At 41.3% G+C, this 24,595-nt stretch overlaps 1 protein-coding gene and 1 long non-coding RNA gene across 2 annotated transcripts in view; both read left to right on the forward strand.

The window, feature by feature from the left end:
* The window catches only part of LOC140952123 (uncharacterized), a 57,476-nt gene that overhangs the window by 86 nt on the left and 32,795 nt on the right, over positions 1-24,595 (forward strand). Inside the window, exon 2 of the mRNA XM_073401559.1 lies at positions 74-274. Within this exon, the coding sequence (XP_073257660.1) occupies positions 74-274 (201 nt within the window). The remainder of the gene's footprint in view (positions 1-73; positions 275-24,595) is intronic.
* LOC140952141 (uncharacterized) lies at positions 7,538-8,180 on the forward strand. The gene is made up of 2 exons (XR_012167335.1): positions 7,538-7,670; positions 7,804-8,180. It is a non-coding gene; the product is annotated as an uncharacterized lncRNA (long non-coding RNA).

Raw genomic sequence — 24,595 nt, forward strand, 5'->3', positions numbered from 1 at the left:
TGAACCGAGGCGGTTCTCTAACCGGTCAATGAAGAGTATTTTTATTTGATCGGAGATGGTTCTTTGTTCCTAGGTCGCACAGCTCGCGTAACCTTCAGCTACAAGGCTGAACAAGACGACGAACTTTCTCTGGAAGTTGGAGACGTGATTAAAAATATAGTTGATACGGATGTAGGATGGTGCGTGAGAGAACTGAACGGAAAAAGAGGGATGTTTCCCAATAATTTTGTTGAGGAAATAGTTGTGGAGTCCTCCGATAATAACACCGATTCAGGTGAGACATTTTCACGGCTTTTGCTCGTTGGCATTTTTCCTTAATCCTCAGGTCGACTAAGGTTTTGTTTGGTAAAAATAACATGGTAAGTTCACTTTACCCTCATGAGTTTATTATAACTTTATGTGCATAGGCTCACGTATCCGCTGACTACTCAAGCTACAACGTGCAAGCCATTGATTTTCACGTAGTTGTTATTTTTAGCTTACCCAAATAATAATTGTACAGAAATTGTGAGAAGTCACTATAAAGAGCGTCAGAGATTCTTCTCAAGTATTTCCTGTTGCTTTTAATACTTATGTTTGTTAATATTGACAGCTCGTGTATTCACGATCTCAGATCGTGGAAGCCTTAAATATTTGGAAACGTATAAGGTCATTCTGTAGTTTCACTTTCCTATAAGCTGTGTCCGTAAGATTTAGGCTGACTTAAGTTTCAAGTAAAGAAGTCGCAGGTCTGGTGCATTGCAAATGTTTCTTTTTCACCGAGATTCAGATTTCTTCTGGTGATTTCTTGGATGTCAGTTGTAAATAAGTGATCAGGTATCAGGTATGGCGGCGAATAACAAGCGTCCGGCAAAAGATTTAAATAATTCTGTTACGAGCACACCGGTTAAACCAAGTGCAAAGAAGGGGAAAGCAAATGATGACGATGAGTCTGATTTGACCAAATTAATTGAGCTTGTAGCTCAGATGAACAAGAAACTTGATAAATTAGATCACATTGAACAGCATCTGGCACGTGTTGATGAAGACATAAGAGATCTCAAGCAGTCTTACACTTTCGTCCACAATACCACCGACGAGTTAGCCAAGCAGCAAAAGATGAACAGAGATGCTCTTAAGAATATTAGTGATAAAGTGGCAAACATTGAAGTACAAAATGCAAAACTGCAACAAGACCTGATTGACCTTAGGGCACGCTCCATGCGGTGCAATTTGCTCTTTTACAACCTACCAGAAAGCGAACAAGATCCATTAACCATCATTCGAGAAGTTCTAAATGAAAAGATGGGCATTGATGAGAATGGTGACATTGAAATCGAGCGGGCTCACCGCCTTGGAAGAAAAAGAGAAGATGAAAAGCCAAGGGCGATTGTAGCAAAATTCCTTAGATACCAAGACAAGGAGTACATCCGGAAATCAGCCCACTTACTCAAAGGCACAAAAATTGGTATTGCTGAGCAATTTCCCAAGGTAATTGCTGATTTCAGGAAAGCTTTATATCCAGTTTATAAGAAAGCGAAAAAAGATGGGAACACGGCACTTCTAATAAAAGACAAACTCTTTATAAATGGTCAGAGATATAGAGGAACAGGCGCGGCCAATGTGGAGTGAATGGGATCGGCTAACAAAGTGGACATAATTAATATTAAGATAAGTTTAAATAACTTCATTTTAATTTACCGTATTAGTAAATCAAATAATTTCATTTATTTTAAATCACCATCTAAAATGTCACTACTGTGTTAGACGGAAACGAAATGCAAAGCTGTAATTTATGTGATTGTGTAATAACTCAGTCTCAAAGGTCACTGACGTGTGACATCTGTTCAAACGATTATCACAATAACAGGCATTGCCTGCGGTTAGATAAATATAATTTGTCTGGCACTGATAACAAGTTCACATGTTAGCAATGTTTTGACATCTGCTTGCCTTACAATAGTGTTGACAATGATACTTTAAAAGCCGATCTCGAAATGACCAAAATCGAAATATCTGAACGAAATAGATTAAATAATATTATTTTCAAACCGTTCTCGCATAGTGACGAAATTTTATTCAATGGCAACTCACAAGATATCCCTTTGAATCCCAGAACTAATTTTTATTCCTCTCAAGAATTTAACGATCTAATCCAAACAAGGCATTCCAATAGTGACAAGTTATCGATCTTACATTTAAATATAAGAAGTGTAGGGAATAAGTTTGATGCACTAAAAAATTACTTAAATTCGCTGGATCATAAATTCACAATAATAGCCCTTACTGAAACATGGCTTAATAATAATGACTGTGATAATTTTGAAATACCAGGATACAAATCAACCAAGTTGCTTAGGAAAAATAAAAAAGGAGGTGGAATCTGTATTTTTTCTAGGAATGACTTAAAATTTAAATTGAGGAATGACTTTGTTTTTGAAGATGACACGGATGACACAGAGAATCTATTTATTGAAATAATTAATGGAAAATTCAAGAATATCATAATTGGCACGATATACCGACCACCAAACAACAGATTTAATAAATTTGAAAATGACCTTAAAACTCTCTTGAGTAAATTAGATAAATGTAATAAGCCATGTTATATCATGGGTGACTCTAATATTGATCTACTTAAATATGTTGTAAACGGGAGTTGATTTCGTGGCCAACAGATAAGTGTCGACTGTCGACTGCTTGAATATCTCTAGACCTGGCCGGTTTCGGGCTATCAATATTCCAAGAGACTCAAACACTCAAGTCCTGATCACATTCACATTCATCGTTTATTGCTAAATCAAGGTACTTTTATACATATTGGTAGCTAAATCATACGTGGGAAAATATAGTAGGGAATGTATGTGGTTCCCTTTCTAGTAAACACCCTAATTCGATTGAAAGCTTAAAACACTATTACTCCTACATTACTTACGTAAATCCTGAGCGGCTAGGTTTGAGTAATCATTCCATCCTACCGACAAAATCTTATCAGTTTAAAGGGTGTAGCTTGTAGCTTTTACGTTATTCCGATCGGAAGGCACATCTAACTATCTACTTTACACGATGCACATTTTTGCACGCTTGCTAACACAATAGGGATCATATTTCCGGTTCCTATCAAGCTAGTAATTGATCTATTGTTCACTCAAGATTAACAAGTCACGATTCATTGTACAAAGTGTCACGAATTCTTTAACTTTACTACAAATACGATTATTGTAATTTCTCAACTGAATTTTTCAATCAATTTTCGTCTTCAGCTACACGCCACTTATTTCTAAACCCACTCGCATAACTAAATCTACAGCTACATTAATTGATAACATCTTTACAAACAATTTAATTAAAACGGAACATTTGAATGGCATTTTATTAAATGGTATATCCGATCATTTTCCTATATTCACTATAACAGAACACGAATTACAAAAATGTCCTAAAACATCTATGGCAGAAGACTATACAACTAGGATAATTACCGAAAAATCTCTAGAAGCTTTCTCTTGTAAGATTAAAAATTGCGATTGGCAATCAACGCTATCTAAGAATTATCCGACAGAGTCATATACAGCTTTCTTTAAAGACTTCTTTGAACTATATGATAAGTTTTTCCCAATGAAAAAGTACAAATCAAAAAGACCAAACAACCTGTGGATATCTAAAGGATTAAAATAATCATCAAAAACAAAAGAAATTCTATACAGAAAATTTATAAAGAATCCGAGTCATAAAAATGAACGAGATTATAAAATATACCGAAATAAACTGAATCACCTTATAAGAATAGCTAAAAAGAACTATTATAGCAAAAGATTGGATCAATTTGGTAATGATATAAAATCAACATAGAATACAATCAATGAATTACTTGGTAGAGAGAAATCTAAGACCCGTTTACCGGTATCATTTCTAAATAATAACAATGAAGAAGTGTGTGACCCAAACTTAATTGTAAATGATTTCAATGAATATTTTGTTAATATTGGACCAAACCTCGCAAAAAAATTTAATCGAGACAGTGATGGATTTTTTAAATTTCTAACGGGAAGTTATAACGACTCTATGTTTTTATATGATACATCCTATGATGAGGTACACAAAGTAATAGATAAAATGGCAACCAAGACAAGTTGTGGTATTGATGAGATTAGCAGCAAAGTTATTAAACGTGTGGCGCCATATATATCTGTTCCATTATCTTACATTTTTAACTTAACATTCACTACTGGCAAAATCCCAGATGATTTGAAAGTTGCGCCTGTAACACCTGTTTATAAGGCATCTGAAGAAAATATTTATTCTAACTATAGACCTATCTCGGTCCTTACGTGTTTTTCTAAAATACTTGAAAAGCTTATGTATAAAAGACTCATTGACTATATACATAAAAATGGAATATTAACTGACTGTCAATATGGATTTCGAAGTAATGTTTCAACAAATTACGCTATAATTGAACTTGTTGATAAAATAACAAAAGCCATTGAAAACAATGAATTCACTGTTGGGATATTTCTTGACTTATCAAAGGCGTTTGACACCGTAAATCATGATATTCTCTTAAGTAAACTTTATTTCTATGGTATACGTGGGAGTTGCCATGCATGGATAAAAGATTACCTCTCTAATAGAAAGCAAATAGTGAAATATAATCAAATAAGATCATCTGAAAGATTGATTTCTTGTGGTGTTCCTCAGGGATCTGTTCTTGGGCCCTTACTATTTTTAATTTATATTAATGACCTTATTAACTCAACCACTAAATTGTCTACTATCTTATTTGAGTTGACACAAATATGTTCTGTTCAGGGAAAGACATGCATGAACTTGAAACTACAGTAAATTCGGAATTAGCTCAAGTCCAAGAATGGCTAACACTTAATCAACTGACTCTCAATATAAAAAAAACAAATTTCATCATTTTCAAATCCAACAAAAAACGATTAAGAAGAGATTTGCGTCTCACATTAAATGGGACTGTATTGCAGAGAGTAGAAGATAGTAAATTTTTAGGAATTGTAATTGATCAACACTTAACATGGAAGAAACATATTGACTATATAACTAAAAAGATTTTAAGAATTACAGGTCTGCTTTGTAGGATTCGTTTTTACGTCAATCAAACGCATCTAAAAATGTTGTATAATAGCCTAATTTACCCATATCTCCATTATGGGAATATTGTTTGGGCAAATAACTATCCTACAAGGCTTGATACATTGTTCAAACTACAAAAAAAAGTATTGAGAATTATAACCTTTTCGCCGTATACAGCACCATCTCTTCCGCTCTTTATTAAGTTAAGTCTTCTAAACATTTATCAAATAAATGATTTTTTAATTGGCTCTTTCAGTTTCAGCCTTAATAGTAACGTACTTCCGTCTTATTTCAACGACTTCTGTATAGGAAATGCACAAGTCCATGGCCATAATACTAGAGCAAAAGGGCATCTACATAAGATTTTTAGCAGAACAAATTATGGAAAATACTCTACTAAAAACAAAATAATTGATATCTGGAATAGAATACCTCTGAACATAAAATACTCGGCACCTATAAAAATATTCAAAAGAAAATTAAAACTTTTTCTCTTATCCCATGTGGTTGTAGTAGAGTAAATAAGTACTCAAATATATTCATAGTGAAATATTTTTAATAAATGTATTATATTATTATTGTAATTATTGATCTCTCTATTAATTACCTATTTCACCGACTCGATTTCAGTTATTCAAGTAGATCTTTCAACCCTTTCTCCTATCCCATGTAGTGATAGTACTGTAAATAAGTACTCAGTACAGAGTGAAGTATTTGTAATATATGTGTAAGATCAATTATTGTATCTCTGTCCGTTAATTATAATCTATTTCACTGATACCATTTCAATGAATTTCAATAGATCTTTTGTTACCTTCAGGGAGACTACTTGTAAAAGCCCGTAAGGGTTTCTTTAGTCTTCCTCCCAAATTTATTACATTGTAACACACCGTATGTACTGTATAATATTATGGGAAATAATAAACTCAAACTCAAACTCAAATTGAAACGTTGGTTGAGAATGATTATGATGTTGTATTTAAGCAACTAAGAAAAAAAAATTCTTCCAAATTCTCCTAACAGGAGTGACAAACTTATAAACTTCTGGTTACTGGTAAAGATTATAAATTCTATAGGACTGAGCTAAAGCTATCATGTTAAACTATAGTGTTACAGCCCCTTTCAAAATGAGGCAGCAGTCAGCAATTGTGCTGCTTTCAGTGGAATATGTGTCACCTATTCAGCACTTGGGTTGAGTAATATTAAATAAAAACCACACAAATTTAGGTCTTTGCCGTCTGTTTTTGTGGTTATCCTGCAACTATTGTAAAAAGATCGCAAAGCATCGTACAATCCTGCTGAGTGGTCAGTGCATCGGGTTTGCAATCCAGCTTCCCGGGTTTCTCTCACCACCAGCTGGATTTGTTTCTCAGCTGGGGTGAATTGAAATTGTCTGCCTCACTTGTGAAAAGCCAACTGTCATGTTTATGACTCCACTAACGACTTTGTTTTTTTGATTTTCACTAATTAAAGTCATAATGGCTCTTTAAAACTCCAACTTCGACTCCACTGCTAATGAAATCCAGCCTTTAGAGCATTTGTTGGTCATTGGGCGCTATTTTAATTAATTAGTTAATTATTTTAGTTGCAGGAAAGAAGGCAAGAGTACTATATCATTGTGATGCCCACGACAAGGATGAATTGACTTTAAAAGTGGGTGAAATCATCAATGTTCTGGGTGAAGAGGAAGCAGGCTGGTGGAAAGGACAATTGGCCAACAAAACTGGAGTCTTCCCTTCAAATTTTGTAGAGGTCATTGATGAAAACGATGCTGCACAAATGGAGACACAACACAAACATGCAGGTTCGTTGTAACCTGAGAAAACAGTCATCATTTTGCAACTCCACCATTGGTTTTCCTGCAAATGAAGTCTGAGAAACAAGCCCAGAAATTCCATACTGATGACGTGTCACTACCCAGATCAGGTGCTTCTGATTGATTAAAGTTATTTTCCTATATGGTGCAACCAATCAGAAGCGCAACCCAGATCTGGGTAGGGACATGTCATCAGTATGGAATTTCAGCACTCATTTTTCAGATGTCATTTTATATCGAAACCAGTGGTAGTGTCATGACAATGTCAGCTGTTTTCTCAGGCTGAAAGTGAGGTGTGGCCTGTTGCGTGAGAAAAATATGTGTGACCTGTTGCATTGAAAAAAATATTTTTCCTGATGCAAGAAGTCAGGCTTCATTTTCTCTTTGACGCTAGTCATCGGCATGCGAGACATGAAGGTGAAGCATAACGTAATGCACCAGATACAGATATATTATCAATAATAGATTTCTTAACAATACATTGTATATTTTTTCTCTAGTGGAAGCTACAGCACCTATTGCAGAGCATGTGGATGATTTATCATATGAGGAGGAACCTGAAATAAAAAGATTCCCCAGTGTGGGAGCATCTTCCAAGAAGTTACCTGGAGGTGGTATGGGATTTGGCAACCTCATCAGTGTTGATATTTTAGCTGAGCAGAGACTCAAGAAAGTCCATCACGATGACAAGAAAGAAAAGAAAGAGAAGAGTTCTGTCTTACACGCTGAACTGAGCAAGTCACCATCCACAGTGAAAACCAAAGCGCCTGCGGCGGTAAGGAAACATTGTTCCAAAGCTTCTTCATTTCCTTCTTCACTTGTTTTTGGCCTATCATAGAATAATCCATTCTCATGGTTAATATCTCAGGATTTAAAGTCTGACTTCCATTGCTTTTTTCTTTCTTTAGAGTGCTAAGTCAAGGCCAAAACCTCCTGTTCCTCAACGTCCACCAAGTAAGCACTTTAACCCTTCAAGCCCCAATATCAACATACAAATTCTCTAGGCTTAACTCCACATACATATCCTTGAAAAACTAGTTGAGAGAATTTGTTTTAAGATCAAAACATTTGTCTTAAGTGATCATTTTATTAATTCTCATAACCCATTCTCTTGATAATGTATGGATATTGTTAGGAGAAAGTTGATGTTCATCACTCCTGGGACTAATCAAGGTACACTGTAAATTTTTAAAAGAGCACTTTAATACAGCACATGTTCATTAATCCATTTATTTTATTAAATCTAGATCTAAGCACCAGCAAAATAAAATGTTCAGTTACTGGAGATGATATCCTACCCCTCCTGTATGTTCCCTTACCTCTGATGAAATGTGTTAGAAACTCTTGACTAGTCGACAGTCTGGACTAATACAGGTTTTCATTAAAAATTCCAGTAGCAGGAGGAAGGTGTAACATCTCAGGAGAATATTTTGAAAGAGGCTCCACGTCTGAATTGAAAATAGTCATAATTTTATTCTACCAAACTCTGCATAATAAACAAAGGTTAATTCTCCAATATCTGATGCCCAATGAACCATGGTTTTTAATAACAGCCAGTGGCCGACGAAATTCGCTGGCTCTTTCACATGAACTTGCTGCCTACTTTAAATAGAGTATTCATTGTGAGATCACCAAATAAAAAAGCCTGTGTTTTGTTCAAACACTCCAGAATGCTGGAAATGCATTCCAAAAGGCCCAGATTTCAAATTTTTTACAGGAAGGTTGGGGGGGGGGGGGCATTCCCTCGGAGCCCCCTAGAATGTCTTGCCTTCAGCGCTCGTAAGTTGTGCCTTTAGTGCCTGTTTTTTCCTTCTCAGCCTTGTTGACGCATCATGTGTTACACTGAAAATTTTGTATGTTTCTCATTACACTGTAATACACTGTTTCTCCCCTCGGTTAATTCCCATGATTAAATTCATGTAACAAGTTTGAGAGTCGCAAGATTCGTGTAGCTGGTTATCAGTGTGCCAATAGTGATTTTGATTTTTGCATTGCGGAACACAACGAGTTGCCTGTGATAAAAATCTGTTTCCGGAGGAAAGAGACGATTGTCAAAAGGGACTGAGGCTTCTTTTGGAACTACTGTGATAACTGTAACAACTCTTTTTATTATTTCAATTTTGTTTAGCAGGGTGACGGTTAATGTGCTTGTTTTTGTATTGCGTGTTGTGTTTTTTCATCTAATTGTGTATATTGTGACGCTGTACATGTATGATGCTGTGTGTTGGGATTTTGCATTATCAGCAAGTTTTGTGTTAGAGTGTTTTGATGGCAGCGAGGTGACGACAAGAGAAGGTAATGAGCTAGTTGTACAGACAGAAAATTGTGTTGTGGAGGAAATAAAAGAAGTTGAATTGAGATCTCGTGGTAGGAAATGTATTTATAACAGGACTTGCAATTCCGTTGGTTTAAATAAGGTTAGTCATTTTTCTCGACGCGATTGTGTACCCAGCAGACTACCTATGAAGAAATTCAGTACTACTACTATTTGAGTAGTATATAGGGCCTACGAGTGCAGTAACCAATCAGAGCGCTAGAAAGACAATAGGGGCATTGTTTTACAGGGTCACGTGACTCATTAGCATAGGATACGTCATCAATTTGTTGACGTGACCCAAATGGACCAATCAGAGGGCGGGAAAGGCATCACGTGACCCTGGGTCCCAGGTTCTGGAAAGGGGCGCGGCCAGAAGGAAAAAAGAACACACGCACACTGGATTGGAGTGAAAAAAATCATATATTTTTTTATTTAATGAAAAAAACTCGACAGTAGCCTGGGTTACAAGCGGGACGTGTGTGACGGCCAAGTGACGTCACGCCCTTGAAAATGGTTTACAACTCTAACAAAAGGTCGACTTCGTCCCCAATCCTCTCGTAGCCATAGGGATAACTCGATCGGATGGCTATATCGATCAAATGCTTGTTAAACACCAACCCATACTGCTTTATACGCGGAACCACTTGAATTTGTTTCTTTTCTAAATCCCTTTCGGAAATGATAGGGTGTGACAGTGTTCAAGGTACGACGAGAGTCCTGAGGCGTGTCTTATTCCGAGACCAACATATTGTCTTTCGTCCTGTGGAAATTGAGGATGGCGGAGCCGCGGACGTTCAAGGTGAAACCCCGTACCTTACAAACGGCTTTGCCTCCACGTGTCTGTTACCCATAGTTCTTGGCGCCCCCGTAAACGCACTCGGTGATGACATCCCCGTCCAATTCATCCGTCGTATCACCTAAAAAATCCCTGATGGCGATGTCGGGCTGACCGGGACGCCACTTGTACACCACACTGTGGGTATCATAGTAAAGGACTTGCTTTTGAAGGGTGTCGAGGGACTCGTAGAGTTTAAGCCGAGCGTGACACGTGGTAAAGGCCACTACGAAGATGTTGGTTTTGATGACTTTGACGGCATTTTCTTGGACGATGGTGTAGATGGCCTCCAAGATGTCGTCGGTACAGAGGCGGAGGGTGCTGATATCGAGGGCGGCATCGGAGATGAGACTGAACAAATGGGTGGGGTCTTGGACGGTGACGGTGTCGACCAATTGGTCCCATTTGCACTCCCACATTTCTATGACGGAGCAGGGCCATGCGTTTGGATAGAGTGGCTCGATATAGTTTTTCGACGCTTCTGTCTGGTACAGCATAATGCTTGGCTTGCCTGTTGGGATAGCAGTGGGGACAACAATGATAGAGACAACCATGAAACTCATAGACGGTACTGGTCAGGGGATCGTACCTGTCCACGAAATAGGTATCCGCGATGGTCCGGACGGACTGTTCACCCCCGTTACGGATGTGGCAGATGCGGTCTGCACTAGCCCCCTGCTTGGGAAGTTGGTGTTCTTGGTAATAGATCCATTGCAGGGCCCTGAGCGATTGATTGACCTTCGCGACTCGCCAGCAACCAAGAGGTTCGACCGTGATGGTGTTGGGGGTCAAATGGTGCTTGCGCCAATACAGATTGTAGGCACTGGCGATGGTAATGCACTTGGTCATGGGACTGAAGCCAGCCTGACGTTCAAATTCTTGCTGAAAGGCTTCACAACCGGCTTTTAACAGAGCGACATCGGACTTGCAGTACTCGATCATTTCTTGCTGGAAATCAAAGGGGACATGACAACGAACCTGGTCAGCGTGCCAACGGGTCAGTTCCTCTTTCTTTTTGGCCATCATGCCATCAGGATCGTAAAATTCCAAATCGGGGATTCGGCCCACGTACTGTTGATGGTCCGGGGTATTGAACAAATGGGGAAAGAACCCCTTCTTTAATTCGGTCAAATTGAAGGTGCTTGGAAAGGACGCAAGTGGCATGGGCAAGAAACACAACCAGTCGATAAATTTGCGGGGTCCGCTCTTGAAGGACAGGACTTTGTCCCCCACACCGTCAGTTGGTCTGCCACCTCTCATTGTTGCTGGTACAGTTCATGCAGAATAAACATGCCGTCGAAGCTTTTCAAGTTGTGAAAGACTACGAGAATCTCCCGCTCTTGATCCCTGTTCGGTACCTCTGTTGGATTATCCAACGCCTGCAAAAACTGCAGGGCACAGTCCTCCCCGTCCAACACATGAATGGTCGCTTCTTCGATTGAGGAATAACACAACAAATTAGCCACAAACACGCCCTCCGCATTCTGCATGGCTTCAAAATCGGCGTAAACAAACAGGGGAGGGGGTGGTGCCACCATGCAACCTCCCCCCTCCTCTGTTGGTTCTGGCTCCTCGTCCTCCACCACGGGTTGAATGTAACACTTGTGGTCCTGGATGGACACCCATTCCTGACATTCCTGACACACAGGACATTTGGCGTGCCCACACTTGTGATGTTGGTCAGGAACAACGGTGTACTGGGCTTGGCACTTGAGACAGGTTTTGACGGATTGACATTGCTTGGTGACCACATGCATATAATCATGATGAACAAAATGACACCCCCTGCGTCACATTTTTTTATTTTTTACATCATGAACGATGATTACAAAGCATAAAGGCCTGGCGGCTCACATTATTACCCATCGGGTTGGGCATCCACTTCATCTTGTAGACCGAAGATAGACCAAAGATATCCCGTATGCGTTGGGTGGCTCTTTTATAGGTCTTTTTTGCGGTGCGTTTGGCTTGGTTTTTTCCGACCGTCCAGGCCAGGGCGGGAGCTTTGCGTTTCAGGCTGCGTGTGAGTTGCTCGCCTCGATTGGACCAGGTGTCGGCCAAACTCTGTCCTCGTTGGATATCTCGAAGTCCGGCTTCGGCTTGCTGCATGATCAGGGGACCGGCTATTTTGATCAACTCTTCGGCCAAGCCTTTTCCCTCTTGGGTCGTGACCACGGGCGTGTGGTAACGTGTTAAACTCCCTCCTCGCATCTCTGCTCCGTTTTGAGCTCTTGACCCAGGGGTGCGTGGTGGTTTTTATAGCTGTTTGAGTCCAATGGTCACGATGGTTTTCCCGGGAGGTAAGATAGCCAGGGGTCCACCGGGTGTAGCAATCTCCACTTCCACAATATCCAATCGATTCCCTTGCACTTTAATCCATTGGTGGTGTAGGGGTTCCACCATACTTCGCGCATTGCCTTTTCTCAACAATTGCACTTCGCGCAACAGGGAAAACTTGCCACTCCCCATCACACTGGATTCTACTACATCATAATAGACCATGACTGTGCATTCTCTCGTACCCAACAACCTTTTAAAGGTGGCATTGAGGTTGTTAAACTGCCATTTCACCATCCTGGACAGACGAAGCCTCTTATTTTTCACTTGATACTTATTTTTCACTTCCTTGGTCGCTACAAGCTAGAGTTGCCTTGTACAATGCCCTAATCCTTCCTCTTTTTGATTACGGAGACGTTATATAGGGGGACAAGAATAATGACACCATCATGTCAGAATTACAGATCTACAGAATAAAGCTGCTAAAGTTATGCTGGGGCAACCACCCCGAAGCTAGTCAACTGAAGCACTGAAAAGTCTAGATTTGAAGTCACTGTCCACAAGAAGGTTTTTTCATCGCTGCATTGCAATCCACAAGTGTCTTATTGGAGAAACCGATTTCAACTTTAATTTTACTAAATTTTACTTTTTTAAAAGATCTCAGCTAATTTTAAACCTTGATATTTTTTTGTATAATCGATTGTAAGATTTTAAATTTTTAAATTTGTTTTACTTGTAAACATATTTTACTTTTTTCGTAATTATTAATTAATTAGTTAGATTAATGCATGAGGGCCCCACTGAAAACCGCCTTGGCGAGTTGGGCTCCTTCTATAAATATTATTATTATTATTATTATTATTATTATTAATGGTTGGGTTGCGTCCCGGCATAATGCTCTCCTTCCCAATAATAGTCGGTTCGATTCGAGGGATCGTTGGGGGGTGTTTGGCTATCAAAGGTCACGGCGGGGCAAGTGAATTGGAGATTGGGACCTCATTGTATACGTTGCACATCCTTCGGGTTTCTCGATGAACCCAAACTTTTCCGCCACACCCACATCCCGGGAAAAGGTAGTCAGGGCTTTGGTCTTGTTGCCGTTCAGCAAGTCTCCTTTAGGCACAGCATGCAAAATGAGGACATAGTCTTTCCAGGTCATCATGGCCATCCAGTTTTTTTTCACACTGACCAGGGGTCGTTCATCCTCATCACAGGTCTTGGCATAATCTTGTTCGTACATGAGTGCCTGCATGGTCTTGTTGTGCACTTCTTGCATCAATCGTTTCCAAAACAGGTTGCCCGAGGTCACAGGATGTTTGGCACTCATAATATCTTCCAATTCCACCCTATACTCCTTGGTTTGAGAAGTGACCCGTCGATACTCCCCGTTGATATATTTTCGCGTCAAATACGTCACGCTGAACTTGACGACTTGGGTATGAGGATCCATTGCGATCACGCCATTGCTCTGTCCATGATCCGGTACGGACATAGACAACAACGAGGCATGCAATCGATCGCCCGGTAAGGTGAGACGTTCAGGCAGTCGTACCTTGGAACTGTTGTTGGCATTTTTGGGAAACTCGTTGGTCGGATCGCTGATGAGCGTAACGCGTTGGATGTCACTCATGATGAGGAGGAGAAGGATGCTCGTCGGAGGGTGCGTGGGATCCTTTTATAGCCACTGGGCCACTTTCGGTTTGCTGCGAGGGACCCGTACTACTAAGGAATGGAAGGTCGATTGTTTGGGATGAAAACACGCTTGGTTGTAACACATCCACGTACCGTAACGTATTGTGGGCTGTAAAGTAACGATACATCCGTTGTTTCAAGGTGCGATGCCATCGTTCCACCAGCGAGGCCTTACTATCCCCATACGTCGAAAAATGATGCCAGCCGTGTTTCTTGAACCACGCTTGCACCCCTCTATTGTAAAATTCTTTGCCTTGATCTGTCTGCACGCGGAGTGGCCGCCGCGGCGAGGCTTGGCGGCGAATTCCTTCCAATCCTCGTATCATGTCTTGGCTGCTTTTGGATTTGATGGAGACGGCCCAGGCATACTTGGACAGGTCATTGATCACGGTCAACAAATATTTGTTCCCCTTATTCCATCGACTGAGTTTTTGCCTGTCCACCAAGTCCATTTGCCATTGTTCGTCTCAGACAAAGACCAACGTGGGGGTCGTCGGGAAACGCGTCCGTCGGGGTTTTTGGAGCGTATAACTCAACACCGATTGGAGAATCCGTTGTGCTTGCGGGGTTTTCAATTTATGGGTTTTAGCAAAGGGTCCGACCCCACGCAAGGCCCCGGGTTCATGGCGATCTTCGTAAGTGCGTGGCAACGACATGAGGACACCGACACAAGATCATTTCCATTCTCTTTCTTTAATAGTTTTTTCACAGACCTAAATGATTTTTTTTTTTCAAAACAAGGTCATGCTACCAAAGTTTTTATGCAAATGACGCCTCCTCTCACTCTCCCTTTCCTGGGTTTCAGCCGATTCAGCAAACTGATTCAACCACTGCTTCTCCCTCTCCTTTCGATGGGCTTGTGCTAATTGAGACTCAGACAAAAAAGACGGTGCCATCCCATAGAGCCACTCCCTGGGTATGGGGTCATCGATGTGCTAGTCTTTCCCAGTGTCCAGACAGTGTTTTTTCAGGAGGGGGACTGGCACATGCCCATCGCTCCATCATCTTGCGGGCACCTTCCCATTGTCATTGACCCATCGTCTCAGGGAAAGTTGCGCTTGCTCTCAGGGACGTCACAGCGGGCCATGGAGCCATTGAAAATAGCCACAGGGGTGTCCTGACCGAAACATCCCACCGCTCAAAAACACTTTGTTGTAATTCTTGGTGGTGCGACTCAATTTCATCTTGGGGGTAAACCCACATTTGTACTTCAGCAACCCTCGTTGCAATTGGGCTCGCACTCGGGGATAGGTGTCTTTCAGTTAGTCCAGCATGATGTCACGGGTGTTCTCAAACAAATACACGGGACACTCTTCTTAGGGACACTTGTGCCTTAACTGGCCAAATTCGGTCGAGGGGTTGACACAATGGATGAATTGGGCGGGATGAAATGGGCACGCTTCATACAAGAGGTCGTTCAAGTGGGTCTCCATCCGATTCAGCTCCTGGTCTTCCCATTCCCCTACTTCGGTGGTCAGCTCCGGGGGCACCGTCCCTTTCTCCACACATTCCTCCTCGTAGTCTTTCAGGGTACAATCCATCAACTCGTTCACGGTTTGGGGTGGTGGTGGTGGGTCTTCAGCTCGGGGCAGGGCCTTCAGGGCAACCACTAGTTCACTGGTGGGTGGTTGTGTAGTTTGTGTGTCTAGGTCTAGTTGATGTGATGTCTTAGAAGATTTTATCAACTTAATAAATGTAGATGTAGATGTAGATCTTGGGCTTGTTGTTCTTCGTTCTTTTTGGAACTGGCTCGACGTCGTTTGCGTCCAGTGGGTACAGCGGCTGGTTGGGTGACTTGACGCTTCATGACTAATCACTCCGCCGAATGACTCCAACCTGACCATCCCCATGTCTTATATAACCGATGACCTGTCCATCAACCCTCCTCTCGTGATCATGGTGAGATCTTTTTTCCACCCGCACCACTCCATGCGTCTCGTGATGATCGTGTGATGTGGTTTTACAGTAATCTCGGCCCACTCCCTCCGCTATAAAACGGTGGGTTTCCTGACTTTTCTTATCAGTTGGTGTCCTTTCTGTTCTACGGTAAGTGATCATGTCTTTACGCGTAGTGGGTCTCTTGGTGTACAGTCAGGGGTTTGCCATCTCCCGGGAGGAGTATATTATTCGAGAACTGGCGTTTTGTGATTGGACGGGCCATCATCATGTGTTGTTCGAATACACGTTACCCCTTGGACTGACGTACGACCTATTATCCGAAGACGCCAAGACCCGAATGGATCGTCAGACCAAGACAGTGCATGGTTTACCTTTTGAACCGTTTTTGTCGGATCATCCTTACCATCAATTAAGGGACGATGTCAACCACTGGTGTCAACAATATCTCGCCCCCGAACGATGGCGGTTGGGTGTCATCACCCTCAATGGTCTGTATAGATTGTTCCAAGAGCCACAGTTTTCTTACCCGATCGTCGTCCTGGAAAGACAGGGCTGCAGGGAATTAGGCAGTCTTCCCATTGTCACCGTCAATGTCATGGCCACCAACGATCATGGTCGTAATTGGTGCACGGATCATAGCCACGGGGAACGCGGTAGCGGGATCTGGCACGATAGTTGCGCTCGCGTACGGGCCTGTCAAATAAGTGGTTGGTTGCGTCGACATTCCAATGTGTTACCCACCCTCTCCCAAGTGAATGCCCAACGTGTGCTGCGGCAAAAAAAGTGCGATCGTCTTTTGGATGTGATCTTATGCAACCATTGTAAGGATGAAAAAGACGACGCGTTTGCCCGAGGCCAAGGCCTGGATTGGATCCCCGATAATTGCTGTCAATTCCGCGATGCCCGACGTATCTTTGAACAAACCTTCACCTACCAGGAATGGCAAGAACCCCTGATGTACGCGGATGATGAACCGCACACCATGTGGGCTTGGAATCCTTTGTCTAACCCTAAACACTGTTTTTGATTTTTTTTCCACAGACTATGCCGCTGACTATTTACACGGGAGGCGCTAAAGGCGTGGATACGCATGTGGAACGTTTATGTCACCTGTATGGTCATGCGTGTGTGGTCATCATCCCACCCCTTGGGGCAAGTCCCTCGCGCCCTTGACCCAGCCCGACTTGGACGCTGCCATGCCGTTCGTCATTCGGGCTGCGTTTCAATTAGGTCGACATGTCTCCCATCCCATCGCCCTTCAGTATTTACAGCGTAATCATCACGTGATCAAGCCTGCTTCCTTGGTCTTGGCTTTGGGGTATTTTGATGAGTTACGCAAGCATGTGTTGGGCGGTACGGGATGGAGTGTGGCCATGGCTCAACTCTTATTGAAACCCCTCTATGTGTTTGATTTGGATATGGAACAATGGTATTGGTGGAATCCCACCCTACAACAATATCAACCCTGTGACGGTATGACCTATGATCAGATATCCCTTTCCACCTTACAGGACAACACCGCCATTGTAGGCACCCGAGAAGAAGACAAGGCGGTCTATCCCACCTTGGACGCTTTATTTCAACGCTCATAAACAAAACAAGAGACTATTATACACATGTAACAAGTTTAATAAAAAATCTCAAAGTACATTCACAACAACAATGTGTCCCATCGCTTCCATGACCTTCATCACTCCGTCTACTCGTCCCATGACCTTGTCCATGGTATTATAGGACGGTTTCCTTCTCCCAATCATGAGCGGGCACTGACCAATGGGACAATTGGGTATTCTATGCCGAAACCGGTCAATGACAAACGCGATACCCACGTTCATGAAGTTGTTCAGGTTCGGGGGCTGACGAGCCATTTCCACCATCATGCCAATCTCTAAAAATAAAAAACGATCTAAGCGTATGGTTCAGCCATGAACACAACAAATGCCATAACCCCTCTCACTCACCGATAACTTGTGGTCGAATATTCGGTGGCAATGATGACAATGGGTTGTCCTGGGCGTATGCAGGCGAAACACCACTTGGTTCCACCATTGATCCTGTCCGAGGTGTTGTGGGAGGCCTGTCACATCGCACTTGGGCAACCGTTTGAATTCTTGCAGCAACTTCTTCCGCTTGTCCATCGTGTAAAAACACTCGACCCAAAACAATTTTAATTTGTACTTCCAAGGGCAACACTCTGCCAAACGGCTTGTCTTTTGGATCCACCAACCCTCTGCAGTTCATGATGACAGCGTCAAGCGTAAAAGCGACCTCTCCGCTGCGCTCCGCCTTATTAATCCCCATCCTGGACCAATCCCCTCCTTGCGCCAGGCCCTTGGTCCATAGACAAAAAAGTGTACCCGTGGGGGGTACCCCCTAGAATGTCCTTTTGTCCACGTCATGCCCACGTGATGCCTCTCCACCAATTAAGTTCTTAGGAGGATTCTCTAAAACACGTGACGCTCCTAGTCTTTTCCTCATTCCGCTCTGTTCAGTCCAGACGATCAGTATGGTGAATTCTCTCGAAGCGCTCGTGTTGTACGCTGTACTCCTCACGGTCCTGTTTGACTTGCTGCAAGCGGTCTGGCACCTACCACTCAGAAAGCCCCGTGTGAGCGCCCTGTTCCGGCGGAGCAGCACAGATGAGTTGACCCGTCTATCCCGCACACTGCCCTGGGATCATCCGATTGCCCGTAACCTGGATCACGAAGTGCATCGCCGCAAAATGGCTGGTAACTCATATCGCTTTTTTGTTGCCAGGCCTGGGGTCCATTCCTTCCCTCATACCCTTTTTTTCTTGGTTTGTATTGGTGTTCCCCGATCTCGACTTTAGTCGAACAGTCCTTTGGCCCATCCACCTTTGTGGTTGTCCTCGACGATGTCGATTGAATTGGGCGGCACGTTTTTGGGTCCCAAAATGTTCGATACTGTTGATCATGGTATCCTCCTTTCCCGACTGTCCAATCGCTTTGGAATTACTGGAACTGTATTGGAATGGTTTCGATCATATCTTTCTTATCGTACACAGTTTGTGCAGGTTAATGGTGCGTGCTCTGCTTCTCATGTTCTTGAGTTTGGTGTACCGCAGGGATCCGTTCTTGGCCCGTTGTTATATTCAATGTACACATCCCCTCTTGGCGAGATTGCTCGACGTCATCAAATGTTCTATCACTTTTATGCTGATGACACTCAGCTATATATTACGTTCAGGACGTCGTCTGTTTCTGATATGAATCTGAGTAACGCCAAATTGGTAAACTGTGTTCGGGACATGGACGCATGGGTGCTTTCCAACAAGCTGAAATTAAATAAAGACAAGTCCGAGGTTCTCGTAATATCCTCTTCCTATTGACCTCGGCCACCACTATCTTCTGTTGATATATGTGATGAAACTGTATCCTGTTCCCCCAGTGCACGCAATATTGGAGTTATCTTTGATCAGTCCTTTTGTATGGTACCTCATGTCAATGCAGTCTGTCAATCGTCCTTTTTCCATCTTCGTAACATTGGTTTCATACGCAAATATCTTACTTATGATGCTGCAAAGATCATTATTCATGCCTTCGTAGTTTCTAAACTTGATTATTGTGATTCTTTATTGTACGGCCTACCATCCTATCTTATTCGGAAGCTTCAACATGTTCAAAATTCTGCCGCTCGCCTTGTCAACCAGTGTCCAAGATTTTGCCATATTACTCCAGTCCTGAGGGATCTTCACTGGCTCCCTGTCTCCTTTCGTATTGAATTTAAAATTATGTTAATTACTTACAAAGTACTACATGATCGAGCTCCAATCTATATACAGGAACTCCTTCAATTGTATACACCCAGCCGCAATCTTAGATCCTCTAATAGAAATTTATTAGTTAAACCCTATTTTAATCTCAGTTCGTATGGTAAACGAGCTTTTTCTGTTGCTGCTCCGGAACTTTGGAATAACTTACCTGAGGATATTAAATTTGCAAACTCAATTGATGATTTTAAACGCAAACTTAAAGCATTTCTTTTTATGCGAGCTTATGAATCGTGATGTTTTTATTTGTCATCTGATTTTTTATCTATTTTGTACATTTATCTATTTTGTAGTTAGCGTCTAGTTTTAATGTCAATTTCTTGTGATTATTTTTACCTTTTAGTTCTATCTAATTTTTTGTAAACAGCGCCTTTGAATCTTGTAGAAAAGGCGCTGTATTAATGGATTGTATTCAGTGTGCAAGATACGCTGGATTCATGTGCGCCATGTTTCCACGCTCTGTGAACCCTGTGGGGGCTGCGACTTTTGGGACAGTATAGGTTTCGAGTTAGATATTTTGTAACACCCAGAAGGGGGAGGTTGGATGGTGGCGCCACCCCTTATTGGTCGTCTTTTCACACCCAAAATATGTTTTTTCATTCAATAGATACCCATTGGATACTCGAGAGAGTTATGATTTTTCAAGGCTGGCCCATCCCTGGCAAACTCACTATTGTCAACCACCACGGATGGACCAGCTTATTACGTATTTTCAGACCTTGATTAGCTTCGTTTTTCATTTGTTTCACAGCCACTCATTGGATAACTGCAAATTTTAACTTTTGCCAGGAATGGACTTTATTATATCTTTTTTATGTCAACATACGAACCTTTTCAAGGACGCGACGTCACTAGGACGTTGCTTATGTCCCGATCGTAATGAAGTCCATTTTATTTTTTCTTTTAGTCACTCATTGGATACTAAACCACTGCCTCATCCGCTGCAACGGTCGCATTTTTGTCATTCAGTTTGCTTCTTGGCTCTAAGCAACCACATTTACTCTATTCCATTTTTTCTTTTTAGTCACTTTATTTGATGTCAATCACAGCCTGACAAAACCATGGTCCATGACAGGCTTCAATCATTCATTCCATGGCCTCATTCTACGCTCATGACCCATTCAGCCAAAATGCAAACACCTTTTCTTGTCTTCATGTATCAAACTCAAGGGCGTGACGTCATTAGGACGTCGCTTATGTCCCGACTGTAAATAGGTACCGTTCGGGATCAAATTAAGCAAAAAAACATGATTTTGACCTAAATACAGTGTGTTTATATTGACTTCCGGCCGCGCTGCTTTGTTACTTCCGGTGACGTCATCACTCCTCCCTCCCCATGCGAGGGATCTGGGACGCTTTGGGGGTAGCTGCCTCCGTTCGAGGATCTATCCAACACGATGTTTTTTTTTTGATAAATTGCCACCCATGCGAGGGGACTGGGGCGCAGTTTGAGGTTCTCGCACGCATAAACTAACTCTGTCACCTCGACTGCGAAGGGCGTGGAGTTCACACAGGCCAATCCTTGGCTGCTTTCTGATTGGTCCATTTGGGTCACGTGAACAAATTAATGACGTATCCTATGCTAATGAGTGACGTGACCCTCTAAAACAATACCCCTATTGTCTTTCTCGCGCTCTGATTGGTTACTCCCCTCGTAGGCCCTATATACTACTAATTTGTTTTCTTTCGACGCTGCTATCGATGGTTGAGTGGAGCCACAGTTGTTGTGATGTCGGAAACTGCCAGTATTAATATAATATTTGCTTTTTCTCAGCGCTGGAGTTTTCATTATTTCATTTGGCCTACTGCAAGAGTCATCGTAGCTCTTTTTCGTCGGCTTCATCGTAGTCGTTAAGGAAATTTATACCTCTTTGGCCTGTGACATTGACGATATGTTCTGAACCTACAATCTTTGCTTTCTTCAGCTTCCTGACTGTTGTTTTTCTTGCACAATGATTCGTAAACTTTTTTCTCACTTTCTTTAAGGCTAGTACCAGCTACGGATACTTTCATTATGTGAGTTATGGTATTTTCGCCCATTGGTTTAGTTTGGACCAGATGTTTAAATTTTCGGTTTCGTTTGCTACTGAGGTGGAAAAAAAAAACAGACCATCGCATGGATGTTTTAATAGAGGTCTTCGCTCCACAAAAGACTCAAAGAGGTTGAAATTCCTGTTGTTATCATGGAATTGTATCCTTGTTCATTTAAGTGCCTGAAGAGTGTAGCTGTCATGGTTTGCGTGTGGTTGCAACCGTTTTTGTTCTTTATTTTCTTACTTTAGCGTGGTCTGTTATAAGAAGCTTGTTTTTTAGTTTCTCTGGCCCATTTTGCTCGATTTTGTTGACAGCATTTTTCTCTTAGCAACGCATTTTCAATACATTTAGCCAGAAAGACGTACTTTTTACTGTGTTCGGGTTTTTAGAATATTTTTTAAAAGTTTCTATTGTTGTTTTGCTTACAAAAGTAAATCCCGTCGTCGTCTGCTGAAAAACATGGCCATTTTCTTTAATCTTTGTTGTTAAAACAGCTCTAATCTGATTGGTTCTTCTTGGTTTCTTTTGTGTTTTCAGCCAATCAGAAAGCATTTGTAATTTGCACTCGTGTTACACATATTGCATTCCTTTCTCAGCCAATCAGAATTGAGTAAGTTTTTCGTGTATATTATTAAGCATTTTAAAACAGCTTTCTGAACAAAATGTAGGAATTACATAACGCAAAGTGTAACAAATTTTTAGCGCAAAACGTAATAACTTCTTTTGCGCGAAATGTTACAAAGCAAAATGTTACAAATAAAGCTGTAAAAAAAGAAAACCTGACAAGCGTGAGCGTGTAAGCCTCCTTTTTAAGGATTGTCACGAGAGCCGCCATATCAAGGTGTTCGATGCAAAAATTATTGCGCTTTGTTGAATCGAAAATCTTTGAATATTTCTTTGCACACTTTCGTAAGGGTAAATAATCGAGCAATTAAACTTACCAAACGAGATGGATCTAACAAAAACTATTTTTTACCCCTTCTATACCTGTTCTTTCAATAGGCGTACTGTGTTTAGTCGATTACATGTAAACGCTGCCCTGGAATAAACGTTCAAATAACGCTGTTCTCGAATAATCGCCGCACACAACCAGAGGAATGCGGCGTTTATTCGAGGATTACCAAAAAACTCGGTACAATTGGTAGTCTACACTGGCCCTAACCACAAGTTGCTTCAAAATTTCGATAAAATCAAAATGACATGAGTGACAGCCATTTTCGCGTTTTTAAGACAAACGCCGCTAGTTAATTACAATAATGCAATTTAAAACTACTTCCTTCTTTGCCCTGTTTGTAAACACAACTGCTACAGGTGACATTCAAACGTACAACTGTGGAATGTCTTTCGTTTTCCTGCGCAATAAGAGTACTTAATTAAGTGATTTTACTTTACACGTGATTGCCGAGAAATAGGTCATGACAATTATATATCACCAAATAGTTACAATAAAGGAAAAAAATTCGTATTGGTCGCATAAATCAGTCAGTATCGTGTGAAAAAGAACGCTGTGAGTCGAAATTCCTTCATGAGATCAATATCTTTGCTCTCTTTGGTTTTCTAGCTTACTTAGATTTGAATCAAGCGTTTTTGGCTTCGCTGATAGTAGCCAGAGTTAGAGAGTTAGAATTTTCTTCCTCTAAACTAACCGAAGATTCAATGTTTGCCATCATTATGAAAAAGGCACGAACGGCTGACCTCAAACCTGTGGGTAGTTTAACTGAGAAGCAGAGGTGGGTGTTAGGTGGCTGAGGGGTGGGGGATGGGGCACAAATTTCGATTTGCACGTTGTTAAATGATATCTATAATTATAACATTAAAGAACTGAAATGTTCTTATAAGGATATATAACAAGGCGTAAACAGTATCATAGGGCTGTTTAATTGCCTTATGTTGCTTAAAATTTAATCAAGTTACCCCAAAAACTAAAAGTTGCTCCAAAAGGTGCCAAAAAGTTGCCGAGCAACTTGTGGCAAGGGCTAGTCTACACCATTCAGACTATTACAATTCTATCTTAAAAATTATGAAACACTGCGGCATTTTTTTATACGGTATATCACGCTGGTTCCTACATGCTTGTACTGATAGTTAACGTGACATTTCATGGCTTTAGATTTTGGTCAAAACACGGCCCGTATATAGTCATGGATTACAAAGTTTTTTCTAAGATTTATCGGATCATTATACGTCTCTGGGAAAATGCCCACCTACCCCTCCCCTAGAGTGAAATGTCCAGCTTCACCGCAGGATAGGATATATATTCACGATTTGCAATAAAGAATGCAACAGAAAAAGGTTTCTCTTAGACACCTTTCCAGTGCATATAACTTTTATCATATTATTATCGGGTTTTTACATTACGAGTTCATGTTACTTCAGATGTTTTCAAATTTCGCGTTAATTGGCGCCATAATCTTCGTCTCTTCGCACCTTCCCGACTAACAACCTGTCTTTCATTGGAAAATAACAAAAAAAGGCGTGGGCGGAACAAAAATCAGCTTCCATACGATTGGCACTCAGCTTTGCAAGCTGAAGACGTTGTACAAACAAGCAATGTTAAGTGACAATTGGGCGAAAGAAACTATAATAGATTCTAAATTTCATTTTATTCATATCAATATTTCGTTTATGCGCAGTTGTCACTCAGTTTCAAGAGAAGAAATTCAGTGCATTTTATGTTAAGTCAAGGGTTTTTTTTAGTTAAAACCATATGCTCCTGGTAAAACGTAGTCTGTTTTCCCATTTTACTCAAGTGATTTTGATTGCTTTGTATCTTTTTTTAATTATCTTTTCAGAAAAAATACAAGACCTAAAAGTAGACCTACGCGAAGCAAACTCGACAAGGCGGACCTCTGAATT

Source organism: Porites lutea, chromosome 1 (genome assembly GCF_958299795.1).
Source record: "Porites lutea chromosome 1, jaPorLute2.1, whole genome shotgun sequence".
Lineage (NCBI taxonomy): Eukaryota > Metazoa > Cnidaria > Anthozoa > Scleractinia > Poritidae > Porites > Porites lutea.